The sequence below is a fragment of the Galeopterus variegatus genome, unplaced genomic scaffold (genome assembly GCF_000696425.1).
Source record: "Galeopterus variegatus unplaced genomic scaffold, G_variegatus-3.0.2 Scaffold3339, whole genome shotgun sequence".
Lineage (NCBI taxonomy): Eukaryota > Metazoa > Chordata > Mammalia > Dermoptera > Cynocephalidae > Galeopterus > Galeopterus variegatus.
In genome coordinates this window covers 24,046-41,310 of record NW_007729450.1, presented here as the reverse complement: position 1 = coordinate 41,310, position 17,265 = coordinate 24,046, and the positions used below count along the sequence as shown (strand labels likewise).

The window sequence follows — 17,265 nt, the reverse complement described above, 5'->3', positions numbered from 1 at the left end:
GCTTCTGGTCGAATACGGCCCGCCCCCCTTGCCAGAGTGGCACGGTCCTGCAGAAGTGATGGCCATTCTTTAGCGGCTGGGAGGGAGGTCTGGGCATGCTCAGTAAACGGGGTGGGTTTGGGCTGAGAGGCAGTTGCCCGTGGGGCTGTCGTGCAGGGCAGTGTGACCGGGGATCCAGTCCCACTGTCAGCCCTGGCCCCTAGAAGTATTAATGCGGATACCACCACCGCCACCACTTGTGAGAGACAGTTTGATGGATAGAGTTAAATTGGAGGACAACCAGTCACGGATTGCAGATGAACCCACCACGACAGGTGGGTGGGATGAGAAGAGGAGAAGGAATATACGTGTGGAGGGAGGGGCTGAGAGAACCCGGAGAGGCATTTCGGACTTAGCACCAGCTGGTCCTCGAGTTTGAATAGAGCCCTTCCACGTGAGTTACGGCATTTCCTCCTCCCCGCAGCCCTGGGAGACGAGTGCCTTCACGTCACAGCTTTACTGTAGGAAAGTGAGAGTTAGATAGATCGAAGTTCTCCACCCAAAGTCCCGAACCTAGATAACTGATCCAGTAATTCAGGTGGAGGGTTTCCATCTCAAGTCTGGTTCCATTTCCAGCTTTAGCTGTTGGCCCCCTTTATGTGAGAAAATACAAGATTCTTACATCTTTTTCCATATCTAGATATTTCTATCTGTGGCCCTATTGTACATCAAGGGCATTTCATCCGAAGGTCACGTTGCAGGTAGGAGTTGCCTGTGAGAGGAAGAGTCATCCAGAGGTAGCCTGACCTCAGCGTGACAGTTAACGCAGACCTTGGAGATGGTTTTTACCCTAGGCATTCAATGCCTTTTTGCATCCCGTGTTTTCTCTAAATATTCCAGTGGAAAGGAAAGTCACCGTAATATTTTAGAAAGGAAGAATTAGGCACGCAGAGGGGTCACCAATCTCAGGTCCCTGGGACTGCTGGGCACCAGAGTGAAGCAGCATTTTGCTTCCTGGCTCTCTGCACCTCTCAGAAGGACTCAGGAGATGTGCCTGCAGGAGGATCAGCTGGTGCTTTAGCTACAGGCTGGCATTTGTGGCGCCTGGACCCCATTCGTACTGATGGAACTATTTGGGATTTGGGCCAAGGGGGAAATGGTTGTAGTCCCCTAACACACACTCCACAAGGGTACTGGGAGATATTAAGAACTCTTCCTTTTCCAATGTCCCAATCTCCATAGGCACTCCAGAACAAAGCCCTTGATAGATGTGTTTCCTCCTTTTTTCTTTTTTTCTCAAATGACCTATTCCAGTTCAAATGCCGGGAAGAAAATGTTGGACTGGTCACTTACCGTTCATCGCCAAAGAAACACGTCATTATGCACTGGCGAAGCCTCAGCAGACACGACAGAAAGGAATTAATTTGTAATTCCAAATTTAACTTATTTAGCCCTGAGGTTTTTTTTTTTTCTACTTGTTATACCTATATTAAATTATTTTTAAATATTTGAGTGATTCTTAATCTGATTTTTTAATCAAAGAAATGAAGCAACTCAATATTGTTTACTAGATATAATGGAATTGTGAAGGATTGTTGTTTTTAAATAAGTGCATTAACAGTCTTCGTCACTGGATATTAGTGAATCATAAAAGCATGTTGTTATTATTTACGTGTAACAGGACAGCTTGGCTCAGCTGGAGCTGAGACTCAGATACACCATTGTTTGGAGGTGGTTGACATCTTCCTGTACTAGAAGCTGAATAAATAAGCTCCTTGACTCTCACAGATCATTCTGGAAAATATAAACAGGTATCTAACCACATCTCCCGATTTCATCTTTAACATGGCAAAGATGTTGAATCCTGTACCAAAACTGGGGCTCAGACATTAATCAGCATGTCTGATGAGTGTATGGTGGGGGAGCCAGATTGTAGTGGGGTTCTCCAGAGCATAAAGGTCACAGTAAGCAAAGAAGGGGTTGGACAGCAGGATAGACACAGTAAAGTGGAGGTAGACCCCCAGTCTACCCCTAATTCCATCCCAAACTAGAGTACAGAGGCTTCCTGGGAAGGAGAGGGCTGTGTGGTCAAACTGAACGTTGTGTCCCCAGGAGTCCAAGCCACCCTGCTGTGACACTTCTCTCCAAGAGTTCTGGGTGCCAGAGTGGAAGACGTTTCTCTACTGACTGGAGAGAGAGACCAGGAGACAGTTGGGAAAGCAGCTGCCAGGTGCCTCGACAGTCACATTGGTGAGAGACACAGCAGCAGCCAGACTACAGAGCCACAGGTGGTGGCTCTGCTGTAGCCTACACACAACCAGCCACCTGGGGTCAGATCTAAAGACATAAGAGGAAGTGCTGAGCCCTTGCCACTGGGCAAGGCAGGGTTTTGAGCCAGAGGACTCTGAGACTGCTTTTGGAGTGACCTAGCCTGGGACCCATTTACTGGCGGGTTATACATTTAGAAGCTCATTCAGGATATAGTCAACTCTAAAGCAGTGCATATCTGCACCACCAATTAATCGATACCCATGAAGTGACTGTGAGCAAATATTGGGGACCATGGCACTGGCACTGTTAGAGGACTGGTGCTGGATAATGAGTGTGGATGAGCAGAAGTCACTGATGGTCGTGGGGATACCTGTGGACTGTGATGAGGCTGAGATCCAGGAGGTCCTGCAGGAGACTTTAAAATCTCTGGGCAGGTATAGACCGCTTGGCAAGATATTCCGGAAGCAGGGGAACGCCAGTGCCGTCTTATTAGAGCTCATGGAGGACACTGATGTCTCAGTGATTCCAACTGAGGTTCAGGGAAGGGGTGGAGTCTGGAAAGTGATCTTTAAGACTCCTAACCAGGACACTGAATTTCTTGAAAGACTGTACCTCTCTCCAAGCCCTTGGGCACGAGGGAGTGTCCTCAGCCACGGTACCCTGCATATCACCGGAGCTACTGACCCAGTTGTTGGGACAGGCAATGGCACATGCCCCTCAGCCCCTGCTGCCCATGAGATACCGGAAACTGAGAGTGTTCTCAGGGAGCTCTGTGCCCGCCCTCGAGGAAGAGCCCTTTGAGATCTGGTTGGAACAGGCCACTGAGATAGTCAAAGAGTGGCCGGTAGCAGAGGCAGAGAAGAAAAGGTGGCTGATGGAAAGCCTGCGTGGCCCTGCCCTGGACCTCCTGCATATCGTGCAGGCAGACACCCGTCAATCAGCATGTAGGAGTGTTTGGAGGCGTTTAAACAAGTGTTTGGGAGCCCGGAGAGCCGCAGGACCTCCCAGGTGTGGTATCTGAAGACCTATCAGGAGGCGGGGGAGAAAGTCTCAGCCTAGGTGAGTGTTCTCAGGGAGCTCTGTGCCCGCCCTCGAGGAAGAGCCCTTTGAGATCTGGTTGGAACAGGCCACTGAGATAGTCAAAGAGTGGCCGGTAGCAGAGGCAGAGAAGAAAAGGTGGCTGATGGAAAGCCTGCGTGGCCCTGCCCTGGACCTCCTGCATATTGTGCAGGCAGACACCCGTCAATCAGCGTGTAGGAGTGTTTGGAGGCGTTTAAACAAGTGTTTGGGAGCCTGGAGAGCCGCAGGACCTCCCAGGTGTGGTATCTGAAGACCTATCAGGAGGCGGGGGAGAAAGTCTCAGCCTAGGTGTTATGGTTAGAGAGGCTGCTCCAGAGAGCAGTGGAGAAGCGGGCCATCCCAAGGAATATCGCGGACCAGGTCCGCCTGGAGCAGGTCATGGTCGGGGCCAGCATTAACAAGGTCCTCTGGTGCCAGCTCAGGGAACTGAAGGATCAGGTCCCGCTTCCCAGTTTCCTTGAGCTGATGAAGGTAATACGGGAAGGGGAGGAGGAAGAGGCCTCCTTCGAAAATGAGAATACCGAGGAGCAGGATGAAGGGGATGGCTATGGCCGCTGGGATCATGAGGGAGATGATTAAAAACCAACCGGGAGCGAGACCCGCAGCTGGTGGGCTCAGGGACATTCACTTTATCAGGCTAGGAGCTTCTCCGTAGTTTTTCTTGTAATGTGTGAGATTGACATCAAGGTGTTCCAGCCAATTCTTGGTTTTTCTTTTGAAGAAAAAATATCTGAGAGTTCCTTAGACCCTATGTAGATCATTCATTCATAAACAAAAGACTAAATTCCAAATTTTAGATAGTAAGCCTAAAGGAATCGGAAACACCTGTGCTTCCGGTTTGCTTTAAATACCCCCAAATAGACCAAAGTTTATTCATACCATAGAAGAAATTGACATTAGAAAATATAACTTCCGTAATGTTTGAAAAATGAAGCTGTGTGACTTAGGTGTTTTTCCTTTCTCAAATCAGCAAAAACTATAGCTGTAACCTACAGCCAAGCAGCTATAACCCTACCCCATGGCCATGCTCTCGGGGTATTTCCAGCCTAGATGAGGACATGGCCTGGACTTGAGAAGAGCTGCATAACCATGTGTGTAAATAAGTTCACAACCTCAATAACAGCATCATTGCCAAGTGCATAGGACCATCTCTGCCTGTAGGTTTCTTTTTTCTCTTACCTTGGAATTGCTCCTCCTCCCATCTTGCTGCTAGGCTTCGGATAGAACTAGGTGCTGGGTCAAGTCCTGAAGACACAGATGACTTGGCCTAATCCCAGCTTTCAAGAGGTCAGAGAGATGTCCTCAAAGAAAAGGTGGACATTAGAGGTCAGTGTGCACAAGAGTGGGGATGTGCAGGGCAGGTTGGGGTCTAGCAAGCAAGTCTGAGCAGAAAGGAAGGTTTCTAGTGGCAACAAAGGGCAAAGAGGAGGGAACTTAGATTTATCGAGGATCTAGTATGTGCAAGGTGTTTCATGTAGATCTCACTTCACGTGCACATCAGCCCTTTTGAGGATAATTTTGCTCTTTATAAAGAGAAAGAAACAAGCTCAGATGGGTTAAGTGGTCTCTTCAACACCAAAATGCTAAGAAGTGGAAGAGCTTAGGTGGAAACCCAGAACTTTCTGGCTCAAGCTAAATCGCTCTCCATCATCACAGTGGCTTTCAAATTGTGCTCTGCAGTTCTGCAGAGATTTTTCAGCAGTTGCATCCTCAAAATATATTTTACATTCTTTAAATCTCTAATTAATAACAGGTAGACTGAAATGTGTTGATAACCAAATTTTAACACATGGGCATTCACCAACAGGTTTGCTTCTATTTCCAGATTGACTCATTTTGTGCAGACCTTGAAACAAAGCTTCCCTTATGGTATCTGTGCACATATCTGAGCTTCTTTTAATTGTTCGTAGATTTAAAAAGCTGTAGCACCTCATGAGTGCTTAAATCAGGCCTGTGCATGTCATGCAGGTGCGCTAGTGTAGCATAAATGAGCACCATTTAGTTACATGCTAGGCAAAGCTCCAACACAGTTGACATACAGCCTCATGGTAGATTTGTCATACTATACACAAGTTGCTTGGCTTCTCTGAACATAAGTCTTCTCATCCAAAAAATGGAAAGATGAGATTCTAGCGTTGTTGTTAGGATCAAATGACATAATGCCTTTTAAACACTTCACACAATGATGTCTGGAACATAAAAAGCCCTCAGTACGATGAGGCTCTTGTTATGATTTTCATGAAGCTTATTGTCTGCTCAGTGCATGCTCTCTTTATTGTTCTCACAGCTGTGCAGTAACAAGTAAACATGTAATCTTCCAGTCGAGTTGTGATACCGTGGCATTACTGTAAATTTGAGTGCTTGTTGTTTTTTATATTTATAAATATTCCAGCAGTTGTTGGTGATTGTTAGTGATTCGACTCTGAAACAATAACTAATACTTTCTGATTGTGGTTCACTTTAAAGAATATCCTGAGATTGTACGAAAAGCATATTTTTACAAAAGGTACCATTTGTGATCATTTGTCTTTCTGAATTATATTTTTCAGTATTGTTTAACCAAAATGATGCAATTACCGCCCATTGCAGTCTGATTTCATGAGTTTTTGTGTTCATTAAACTGGCCTCATTGTTATCGTTGATTGACAGTACACAAAGTAAAATGTTATAAATATGAAGTTATAAAATAAATATATGATAATGAAATCCTGAATATTTTTTATTCCTATATTGTGGTCTGTATAAACTATTGCTTATAGAAGGAGCTTCATTACTAACAATAACATTTCTGAGAGAGAAGCTTAGAAAGACAAGTTAAAGCCAAAAGGTCTTGAACTCCTCTGGGCAAGAAAACCTGAGAGCAAAACGCTGGAGTAAGGATACTCGGGATGTGTCTTCAGGGATGGGAGAGAGCTCAGTCTACCCATCACTGATTTCCCTTTTAAAATACATAAAAATGACAGATGGAGGCTGGTTCCCTCAGAGACCACCAACTCACTTGCTTAGGAAAATAATTATATAGATAAATTCCCCACCTTCTGTCCCACCAAGGGTAAGATGACCCGCAGATGGAATACTGCATTTCTGGGCTGAAGTCATGGTTTACTGTACAGCTGTGCAGGGGAAAATTTCCTTTTGCCTTTGGACCTCTTAAAATTGCTCCTCCTCCTCTTTTCTAAAGTGCATTGAGGGAGTCTGGGCTGAAGTCATGGTTTACTGTACAGCTGTGCAGGGGAAAATTTCCTTTTGCCTTTGGCCCTCTTAAAATTGCTCCTCCTCCTCTTTTCTAAAGTGCATTGAGGGATCATTCCTCATTGGGCCATACACAGTGCAGACCAGTCATGAAAGATGAGTGTCCAAGGGACACCCAGCTCTGTCTCCCAGTCACTTGAGCAAGACCCTCCTGAGAGGTCGTCCCCCCTCTTACTTCACAGGTCTCCAGGATTCACACACCCCTGCTGAAGGTGACATTCACCAGGGGTCTCAGGCCATTGGCCCCCTGCCTCTTCAGGCCTCTGGTGTCACCTGATATCTGCACTTGCACCAGCCATTCCCGCCACATGTTGCCTCCTCTCGTCTTCTGCTGCCTGCCCTAAATGCAAGATGCTGGCGGGAAGGTCTCTGCTGCATTCTGATTTCCATGCTGTGCTGTGTGCCCAGCACACCTCTGGACATTCTGCAACATCCTCTATCGTCAGAGTCTTGACTGCATACCTGTCACCATGCTTCTACATGGAACTCTGGTCTTCCTCCCTGTGCACTGCAGCCCTTGTAGCCCCTGGCGAGGAAGCTGCTCAGTCTCCCCCACCGTAGGAGAGATTGGAAGGAGGTGGTGGCATTTCTTACGGCTCAATGTCATCATGTTCCCACTTGCAGACACATTCTCCCCTGCCAGCATATGCTCACTCACTCTGCCCCACCACCCGTTGTGGAGTGGTCCTGATGAGCATGAGCAGTGACAGTGACAAAGCACGATGACAGTGCTAGCCAATGCAGAGAGAGGCCCGTTTAGGAATGCATTTAGCTGGGCCTCATCTAAAGCAACACAGAGTAGGAAGAAATAGGTAATGAATATACACCACATGCAAGGGAGTTCTTCAGGGCTGGAAAGCGAAGAGGGGGAGAAGCTGGAGTTTTAAAGGAACAGAGCCTGGAATGAAACACAGGTGAGGTGAGCAGATCCAAGACAAGGATCATCAAACGTGCTTCAGGCCAGTTTCAAGCTGACCAGGAGCGTCTTGGATGGTCTGAAGGCCCAAGATCAGAGCAGACACCTCTCCTAGATCCTGTCTGTCAGGGTGGGCCAGGAGTTCCTTAGGTTTTCCCAGGCAAGACTGAGATGCTTTGAGAAGTTCTCTTGGAAAGGAAGGTGGTGCCTCTGAGTGTCTGCTCAGAAGCAAGTGTTCCCCCTATACCGGGCCCTGGAGCTGTCTTGGTCTCCACCTGTGGGACCCAACTCCCCTGCCCAAGTGCTCTGTCCATGTGCTCCCTGACATCCCAGATGGCCATTTTCTTAAAAATTAGAATACCTCCAGAAGTGCATGCCAAAATCAATTTTACCATAAGGAAAGGGTGTAGGATTTCAGTCTCACTTTCGGGACACCAGCTGGAGCTTCCCATTAACCGTCCGGACTGCTTTAAGCAGCACCTGGGGCTACTTCTCAGTCTGCCCCCGCCCCGCCTTGAAGGGATGAGTTACTAAAGGAGAGGAGTTGCCGGACTGTGCATCGGTGCTAAGTCTGGAGCCACTGCAAGTGGTCCCCATCCCATCCTGCCCAGGCCTGCCCCTGCTCTGCGTGGCCTAGCGACAGTCCCAGTGAAGGCCTTTCCTGGCTTCTCAGCAAATGACTTTCCCATCAAATTTAATGACTAAAATAAAAGCTCTTGAACTAACAAGCTGATGTCACAAAAGTAAACTTCATATTGTAAGTGGACATAAGCAAGACCATGGAAACCAGGTTGTGGCATAAGGAAGGCTGAGCTCTACTGACCAGCTGTTGTACTGCACTGCCAGGTAACTTCCCATACAAAGGTGTGTCAGCCTCTGATGACACTTGTTGAGCGTGGGGACCCTGATCACTGTTCCAAGTCGTGGTTAGTGGACGTTTTAAACATTCTAAATAGAAAGCTTCTATATGAGCCTAAGATAACTGCAAATATCCTTGACTAAGTGTGCTGCCGTCTTGAAAAACACCTCTACCCACCCAGAATGTCCAGGGCCACTTCCAAGTTCAAGGTGATTTATGGGTCTAAAACTGAGGTAGAAATTCTCAGGACTCCCTAGCCCTGTCACTGGTCTGGGTTTATGGCCTACAAGTGGCACTATGGGATGAGAAGGTAAAGGGGCTCCTTGGCAGAGCATGGAATATCTAGGTCATATTTCCTCACTGGGACCGCTAGGTTTTATCAGCAGCTAAGCCAATCCTCCTTGACCAAGCTTGTCCTCAAGTTTTTTGATGCTTCATAATTCACAAAGGCATGCTCTGAAATGTATTCTACTCATAACCAGAATATATTTTCACTCAACTTAGGAAGCTATCAAAATTGTGTGCAAGGGTAAAGCTGGGCATGTCCACTTCCTCTGTTACCAGGGGCCATAGTATTTGCTGAGAGTGAGCAGGTTACACCTGAACAGGGCATCTGCTTATGAGGGGGACAGAGCAGTCAGGCACAGGGATAGGATGGAAATTGACATGGACTGAACACTAAAAAAGGAGGCAGAGGGGGCCATACCTAACACCTACCTGCCCTCCGCCCCCGGGGCATTTGCAACCTACATCAGTAACAAAGGATAGAGCAACAGAAATTAAGATTTAGAAATAGATGAGGAGTGGAGTGAAATATAAGGATGGGAACAGACAACCCGAGGCAGAATAAATATGAAGAAAATCACATATTGGCACATCATAGTCAAACTGCTGCAAACCAAAGATAAAGAGAAAATCCTGAAAGAAGCCAGGGGAAATGGCATATTCCATACAAGGAAATAACGATAGGAATTACTGCTGACAACTCAGGAGAAAATATGGAGGCCAGAAGACAGGGTAATAACATCTATAAACGATCGGCTAAATAGGGATGATTCGTTCAGCCATGATTTAGTAAAAATGTGCCTTTAAAATAATCTGAGCCTCAAGTATATGTGGAGGTAGTTGGGGAGTGGGGGTGACCTGAGATAATGGGAAGAAATTTCTGTCAGTTGAATTTCTTTTTTTTTTTTTAAGATGACCAGTAAGGGGATCTCAACCCTTGGCTTGGTGTTGTCAGCACCACGCTCAGCCAGTGAGCCAACCAGCCATCCCTATATGGGATCCGAACCCGTGGCCTTGATGTTATGAGCACCACACACTCCCGAGTGAGACACGGGCCGGCCCTGTCAGTTGAATTTCTTTAATGGTTATTGGACTATCTAGGTTTTCTATTTTCTTCTGGAGTCAATTTTAGTAACTCAGATTTTCAAATTTTTTCGTTTTATCTAAGTTTTCAAATGTATAGGCATAAACTTGTCAATGTTCTTTTCAGATGTTTTAAATTACTGATACATCTGTAGTTATGGGCTCCGTTTTCATGCTTAATATTAATTATTTGGTTTTTGCTCTTTCTTTTTTCAGAAGGTTAGCTATTTCATTAATGTTTTTCAGAGAATCAGCCTTTGAGTTTGTTTATCCTCTCCATCATTATTTTATTAATTTCTGATCTTATTTTTGTTATTTCTTTCCTTTCACTATGTTTAGAATGAATATACCATTTCTTTTCTAGCTTCTTGAGGATTGTTTCTTGTTTTCTACTTTTCATGATTTTTCAATAAATGTATTTAAGCATAGAAATTTATTTCTAAGTACCATTTTTATTATACCCCGTAATTTTGATATATAAACTTTAATATTTTATTATGATTTTTTTCATTAAACCTTGAGTTACTTTTTGGGGGAGCAATGTAGTTAAAGATATCTTTCTATTTTAAAATATTTCTAAATAATTGCATTGTGATCAGAGAACATTTTAATTTTCTGAAATGTGTCGATGTTTCGTGTTGTAACATGACCAATTTTGTAAATGTCTCGTGCCTTTGAAAAGAATCTATATAAGGCATAGAGAATACTCTCTGTTTTGGCTGTAGTGTTCCATTGTTAGTTTGCTGTTCAAATCCTCTATATTTTAATTTTTAGCTGCTTTATAGTAAATGTCTCTGGCTAAGAGTACTGCCATCTTGGGAAAAACATCTACCAATTTAGAATGGACAGGGCTGTTTCCAAGTTCATGGTGTTTTATGGGTATAAAACTAGGTAGTAATTTTTAGTACTTTCTAATATGAGTATTTTGGAGTATAAAACTACTCTTACATATATTTTAGTTCTCCCCAAAACCCTATGCAGATGGGAAACCACGTATTCTAAGTTCACATCTCATGGCATATTCAGTAAGCATTTAGTAGTCTCAAGATTTATTTATCCTATTAAATCTTAGCTACCTAGATAATCCACATGCATCTTGAACGTAAGTACTTTGGTTTGCTAGAATTCACCAGTGAAGCCAACCTGGCCCAGAGATATTTTTTTGGAGTAAGATATTTTATTAGAAATTCAATTCCAATTTTCTATTTTTTCTTGAGTCTATTTTGGTAATTTGAAGGAATCTGTCCATTTCATCTAAGTGATTAAATTTATTGTCATAAGTTGTTCAGAATATGCCCTTGTGTCTTTTCCAAGACTGCAGGAGCTCTGCTACACCCGCTTTCATTCCTGGCCTTAGTAATTTTCATCTACTCTTTCCTGATTGCTCTAACTACAGGTTTATCAGTTTTATTAATTATTTTTACAAAACAACCTTTGTTTTTATTGTTTTCTCTATTTGTTCATTTTCTATTTCATTAATTTCTGCTTTTACCTCTATTATTTTCTGTCTTCTACTTACTTCTTGTTTGATTTATTCTTTTTCTAGCTACTTAAGGTCGAATCTAAGCATTTAAAGCTATGAATTTTCCTCTGTGAACTCCTTACCTTCATTACCAATTTTGATATGTTTTAATTATTAGTCATTTCAAAATATTTCTTAGTTTACTTTTTGATTTCTTCTTTGACCCATAAATTATTTAGTAGTGTGTTTTCCAATTTCCAAGATTTGTGGGTTTTTTTCAACTATCTTTTCGTTGCTGATTTCTAACTTGATTCTCTTGTAAGAGAATATACTCTGCATGCCTTCAATTTTAAGTTACTGAGACTTGTCTTACAACCTAACATATGGTCCATCTTGGTTAATGTTCAATGTGCACATGAAGATAATGTGGACTGTATGATTGTAGGTTATAAGTTTTAATTAAGTCAAGTTAGTGGATAACTTTGCACAGTTCTTCTATTTTTTTTACTCATTGTTTGCCTACTTATTCTATCAATTACTGAGACAAGAGTTTTGCAATATCCAACTATAATTCAGATTTGTCTCTTTCTCTTTTAGTTCTTCCAAGTTTTCTTCTTTTTTTCTATTTTGTATATGATATCCAATTGTTTTAGCACCACTTGTTGAAATTTCTCCACTGAATTACCTTTGTATCTTAATCAAAAAATCAATTGATCATATATTGTGTCTGTCTGCTTCTGGACTCACTATTCAATCCCATTGATCTATTTGTCTATCTTTACATCAATACCCATTGTTTTATTGATTGTAACATTATAATAAGTCTTGACATCAGGTAGTGTAAGTCCTTTCTTTCTCAAAGTTCTTTTAGAATTCATGGTCCTTTGCATTTCCATATGAATTTTCAAACCAAATTCTCAATCTCTAACCCCTCTCCCCCCAATAAAGACTTCTGGAATTTTGTTGGGATTGTCTTTAATCTATAGATCAACATGGGGAGAACTGACATCATGACAATAGTTAATTTTCTGATACAGGAACACTGTATATCTCTCTATTTAGGTCATCTTTAATTTTCCTTAGCAATGTTTTGTAGTTTTTTTTTTTTTTTTTTTTGTCTTTTTGTCTTTTTTCAAACCAAATTCTCAATCTCTAACCCCTCTCCCCCCAATAAAGACTTCTGGAATTTTGTTGGGATTGTCTTTAATCTATAGATCAACATGGGGAGAACTGACATCATGACAATAGTTAATTTTCTGATACAGGAACACTGTATATCTCTCTATTTAGGTCATCTTTAATTTTCCTTAGCAATGTTTTGTAGTTTTGAGTGTACAGATCTCATACACATTTTGCTAAATATATTTCTAAGTACTTTATTTTTAAGGCTATTGTAAGTCATTTTGTTTTTTAATTTTAATTTCTGATTGTTGCTAGTATATAGAAATACAATTATTTTTTGCATATTGCCCTTATCTCCTGCAACTTTGCTAAACATACCTATCAAATTTAGTAGCTTTTTTTTTAGGATTCATGGGATTTTTTACATAGAAGATTTTGCCATCTGAGATTAAAGACAGTTTTACTTCTTCCTTTCCTATGTGGATATCTTTTATTTCTTTTTCTTGTCTTATTGCACTGGCTCAAACCTCTAGTATTATGTTGAATAGAAGTGATGAGAAAAGACACCCTTGTCTTTTTCCTGATTTTAAGAGGAAAGCATTCAGTCTTTCACAATTTAGTTTGGTGTTAGCAGTAGGTTTTTTGCAGATACCAGTAGCAGGCAGAATTTCTGAAATAGTCCCCCAAAGATGTCTTCCCTAATCCTTTGAGAGACTGAATATACAAACTAACAATGGCCAGACCATATATAAAAACGGACTCTGGCCTATAACTTCTGCAACAACAAGCCCAACACAATCAGCACTTGGTCAATAAATGCCAGCTTTCCTAATTTTTGCCCCTGTTTCCAACTCAGGAACAGCCAGAGAAACCAAATATGTTCCCCTAAGCAATCACATAAGATGCCCTGTTTCTAGTTAGCCTCCTCCAGCTTCTCCATGTCAAAAACCTCCAATCAGAGCATACCTTAAGCCTGTCCAACTCCCCAGACTTTGAGTCTCTGCCAAATACAATTGTGTCTGACTCCCTTGCTATAGCAAGCACTGAATAAATAGCCTTTGAGTGATCTTTCTTTATTTACGCACCCTGGAACCTATGACTATGATCCATCATTATTGTGTTATAGTCTGTGGAACACATAGCCTTAAGATAGGGAAATTATTTGGATGGGCCTTATCTAATCCCACAAGCCCTTGCTAAATATATTTCTAAGTACTTTATTTTTAAGGCTATTGTAAGTCATTTTGTTTTTTAATTTTAATTTCTGATTGTTGCTAGTATATAGAAATACAATTATTTTTTGCATATTGCCCTTATCTCCTGCAACTTTGCTAAACATACCTATCAAATTTAGTAGCTTTTTTTTTAGGATTCATGGGATTTTTTACATAGAAGATTTTGCCATCTGAGATTAAAGACAGTTTTACTTCTTCCTTTCCTATGTGGATATCTTTTATTTCTTTTTCTTGTCTTATTGCACTGGCTCAAACCTCTAGTATTATGTTGAATAGAAGTGATGAGAAAAGACACCCTTGTCTTTTTCCTGATTTTAAGAGGAAAGCATTCAGTCTTTCACAATTTAGTTTGGTGTTAGCAGTAGGTTTTTTGCAGATACCAGTAGCAGGCAGAATTTCTGAAATAGTCCCCCAAAGATGTTTTCCCTAATCCTTTGAGAGACTGAATATACAAACTAACAATGGCCAGACCATATATAAAAACGGACTCTGGCCTATAACTTCTGCAACAACAAGCCCAACACAATCAGCACTTGGTCAATAAATGCCAGCTTTCCTAATTTTTGCCCCTGTTTCCAACTCAGGAACAGCCAGAGAAACCAAATATGTTCCCCTAAGCAATCACATAAGATGCCCTGTTTCTAGTTAGCCTCCTCCAGCTTCTCCATGTCAAAAACCTCCAATCAGAGCATACCTTAAGCCTGTCCAACTCCCCAGACTTTGAGTCTCTGCCAAATACAATTGTGTCTGACTCCCTTGCTATAGCAAGCACTGAATAAATAGCCTTTGAGTGATCTTTCTTTATTTACACACCCTGGAACCTATGACTATGATCCATCATTATTGTGTTATAGTCTGTGGAACACATAGCCTTAAGATAGGGAAATTATTTGGATGGGCCTTATCTAATCCCACAAGCCCTTAGAGTCTTTCTCCAATTGCCAAGAAGACGACGATGACAGATTATTGGTATTGCTATTTGGTGTATATTTTTCCCATCTGTTTTCCATTTCTCTTTTCCTCTTTTACTGCCTTCTTTTGGACTCTTTTTTTGTGATCCTATTATATCTCCTTAGTTGGCTTATTAAATATAACTATTGGTTGCATTATTTTAATGATTGCTTTGTCCATCTTTCACTTACCACAATCTACCTTCAAATATTGTATCATTTCACATATAAGTACCTTACATTACTAGTTAACTTCCATTTCTCCTCTCCTAGTCTTTGTGCTATTGTTGCTGTGCATTTTACTTCTACATATTTTTTAATGTTTAATTTGCAATATATATAATACTGAGATTAAGTTACTGGTGGGAGGGTCAAGTTCATTAAGAGATTCTTAAAATGATTCTTGAGAACTCTATACCTATGAGGTTTCTCTATAGTGACTACAATAGGGATTTAATCTGTCTGTATATGAGCACATTTAATTCTAGAAACTGTGGAGTAGAGATTACATGCTTTGGGGCTTTTTCTAGCATTTCTCTTTAATCAGTTGTACAAATCCCATTAAACTAAATTGTTTCTTAACAGCAAGAATTCTATCTTCATTTAGCTAGTTTTCTAGGTAATATAAAAGGAATCCAAGCCCTACTGTCATATGTAACTCGTTGTCTCCTAGTTCCTATTTGAATTTCATTGGCTTTTACAGAATGTTATTGAGTTATGCAGTCGGAAGGGTCTATAATTTGTAATTTGTCACTTATTATAATAGGATTTTGTTCTATTACATTGTGGACTGCTGTTCTCATCTAGAATAAAGCAGACATGGTTGTTGTGAATCAGACTGCGTCCAGGCTTCAGGAAATACGAATAATGCGTTTAAATCCAGAGAATCATAGAATTAAATGAATTAAATTTAACCTTCTCTTTTTATTTATTTTTATTTTGTTTTATTTATTTATTTATTTATTTATTTTGGTGGCTGGCCAGTACAGGGATCTGAACCCATGACCTNTTTATTTATTTATTTATTTATTTTGGTGGCTGGCCAGTACAGGGATCTGAACCCATGACCTTCGTCATATAAGGCTGTGCTGTAACCAGCTAACTAGCCAGCCCTAACCTTCTCGCTTTAAACATGAGGAAATTAAACCAAGATCTAATGAGGGAAAATGACTTATCTGAGGCTACGTGGTTACTGCTAGAGCCAGGATAAGAATGTGGGTGGTCTGAAAAATGTGTTTCACTCTTTCATGTCAAGCCATTAGATAAACCTTCTGCCTGCCTATTAAAATTCAGGTCTGAATGCACTTCTTAGGCGCCAGATCAGGATATATTCCAGAAGCCATTTGCACAATGATCTCTACTTGTGCTCTTGCTGAGTGTTGAGGATAAGAGAAGTAGCTATAACTCAAGGATACTGCAGTCAAAGGTTTGGTTTCATGTTGTCTAATTTGCTTCATGCAAGTGGACTACTCCCAGGACTACCATAAATGAATATGCAAATAAGACTTTCCAGCCCTACTTCCCAATTGGACAACTACATGAAAAATCGGGTAGGGAATTACAAATTCCCTGGGAAGTCCAAATTCTCTACCTGGCATACTCCTATCTCTTTATCCCCAGCCTCTAAGCGTAGCAGAAGACAATGTTTTGGGTCTTTTTTGTTGCTAGCAAGATTGTATAATTCTTGACTCTGTTGGAGAATCTTCTAGGACTACAAAAATTGTCATGATCATTATCATAAAGAAGTCCTGCCAGGCAAATTTTAGGACAATCCAGCAAAATAGTTAAAATAAGAGTAAAGAGGAACATGTAAATGATGGGGAGTTAATTTAGGAAACTGTTGCAAGGAAACTGAAGTTCCATGGCTAGCCAAAGTGCACAAAGATTTTTTTCACCCTAAGATCTATATCAGACAGATTCAATAGTAAAGATTATTAACCTAAAGTTTGCTCTCCCCTGAAGTCGTATACAAATGTTGTATATAAGCCATGTGGTCATCATTTATCCACTATGTCTGTGATATTGGGAAACCACAAAACCGTGCAGGAATATAGACTTTATTTTACATAGTACTGAAAAATGAGATAAATATTATTAGTCTGCGTGAAAAATTAGGGAGCAGGGGCAAAAGCTGGACATTGCAAAGGGATTGTTTTAAGAAATACTAATGTTTGTGGGTTCGCTGACAATAGCTGGAGAAAAAGGAATTCCCCCTTCCTCTCTCCCGCACGTTCTCTCTTCTCTCCTCTTCCTTGATGACCGTAGACCACTGAGTCTCTGCAAATTCATGTTTTCACAGGGAGGAAGTCTGAAGAAGTTAGAATGACAGAGTCACCGAGGGGGCAAACTAGCCTTCTGAAGGCAAAGTTTGTCTTTCATAATGTCATGTTCCTCGCAGACGAGACAGGAGCATTTGTCATTGCTGACAATGTACACACGGCGTAGACAGGCGAAGCCTGACTCATGAAGGCGTTGTTCGACTGGCTGATGCTCAGTCTTGCTAGCAAATCTTCTCCTCTGCATATGTGTTAAACCAAAAGTAAATTGTTGGGATTTTTTTGTTTTAGACAGTCAAATATTGTTAAAGCAACTTAAACGATTTATAAATCTGATATATTCATGCACGTACTTACCTTTTCCAGTGCTCTCCATTCCTTTGTATAGACCCATATTTTCACCTTGCATCATTTTCCTTCTGCTTGAAGGACTTCCTTTATTATTTCATCAAAATCTGTTAGATGAGTTCTTTCAGCTAGGTCTAAAAATTTTTT

At 41.3% G+C, this 17,265-nt stretch overlaps 1 protein-coding gene across 1 annotated transcript; it reads left to right on the top strand.

The window, feature by feature from the left end:
- The first annotated feature begins 2,541 nt into the window (after positions 1-2,541).
- On the top strand, positions 2,542-6,335 carry PNMA2 (paraneoplastic Ma antigen 2). Its single transcript, XM_008584704.1, is given in 3 exon segments — positions 2,542-2,864; positions 2,866-3,182; positions 3,482-6,335. Coding segments are annotated over 3 exon segments (1,068 nt in total). The 3' UTR covers positions 3,910-6,335.
- Positions 6,336-17,265: the final 10,930 nt, after the last annotated feature.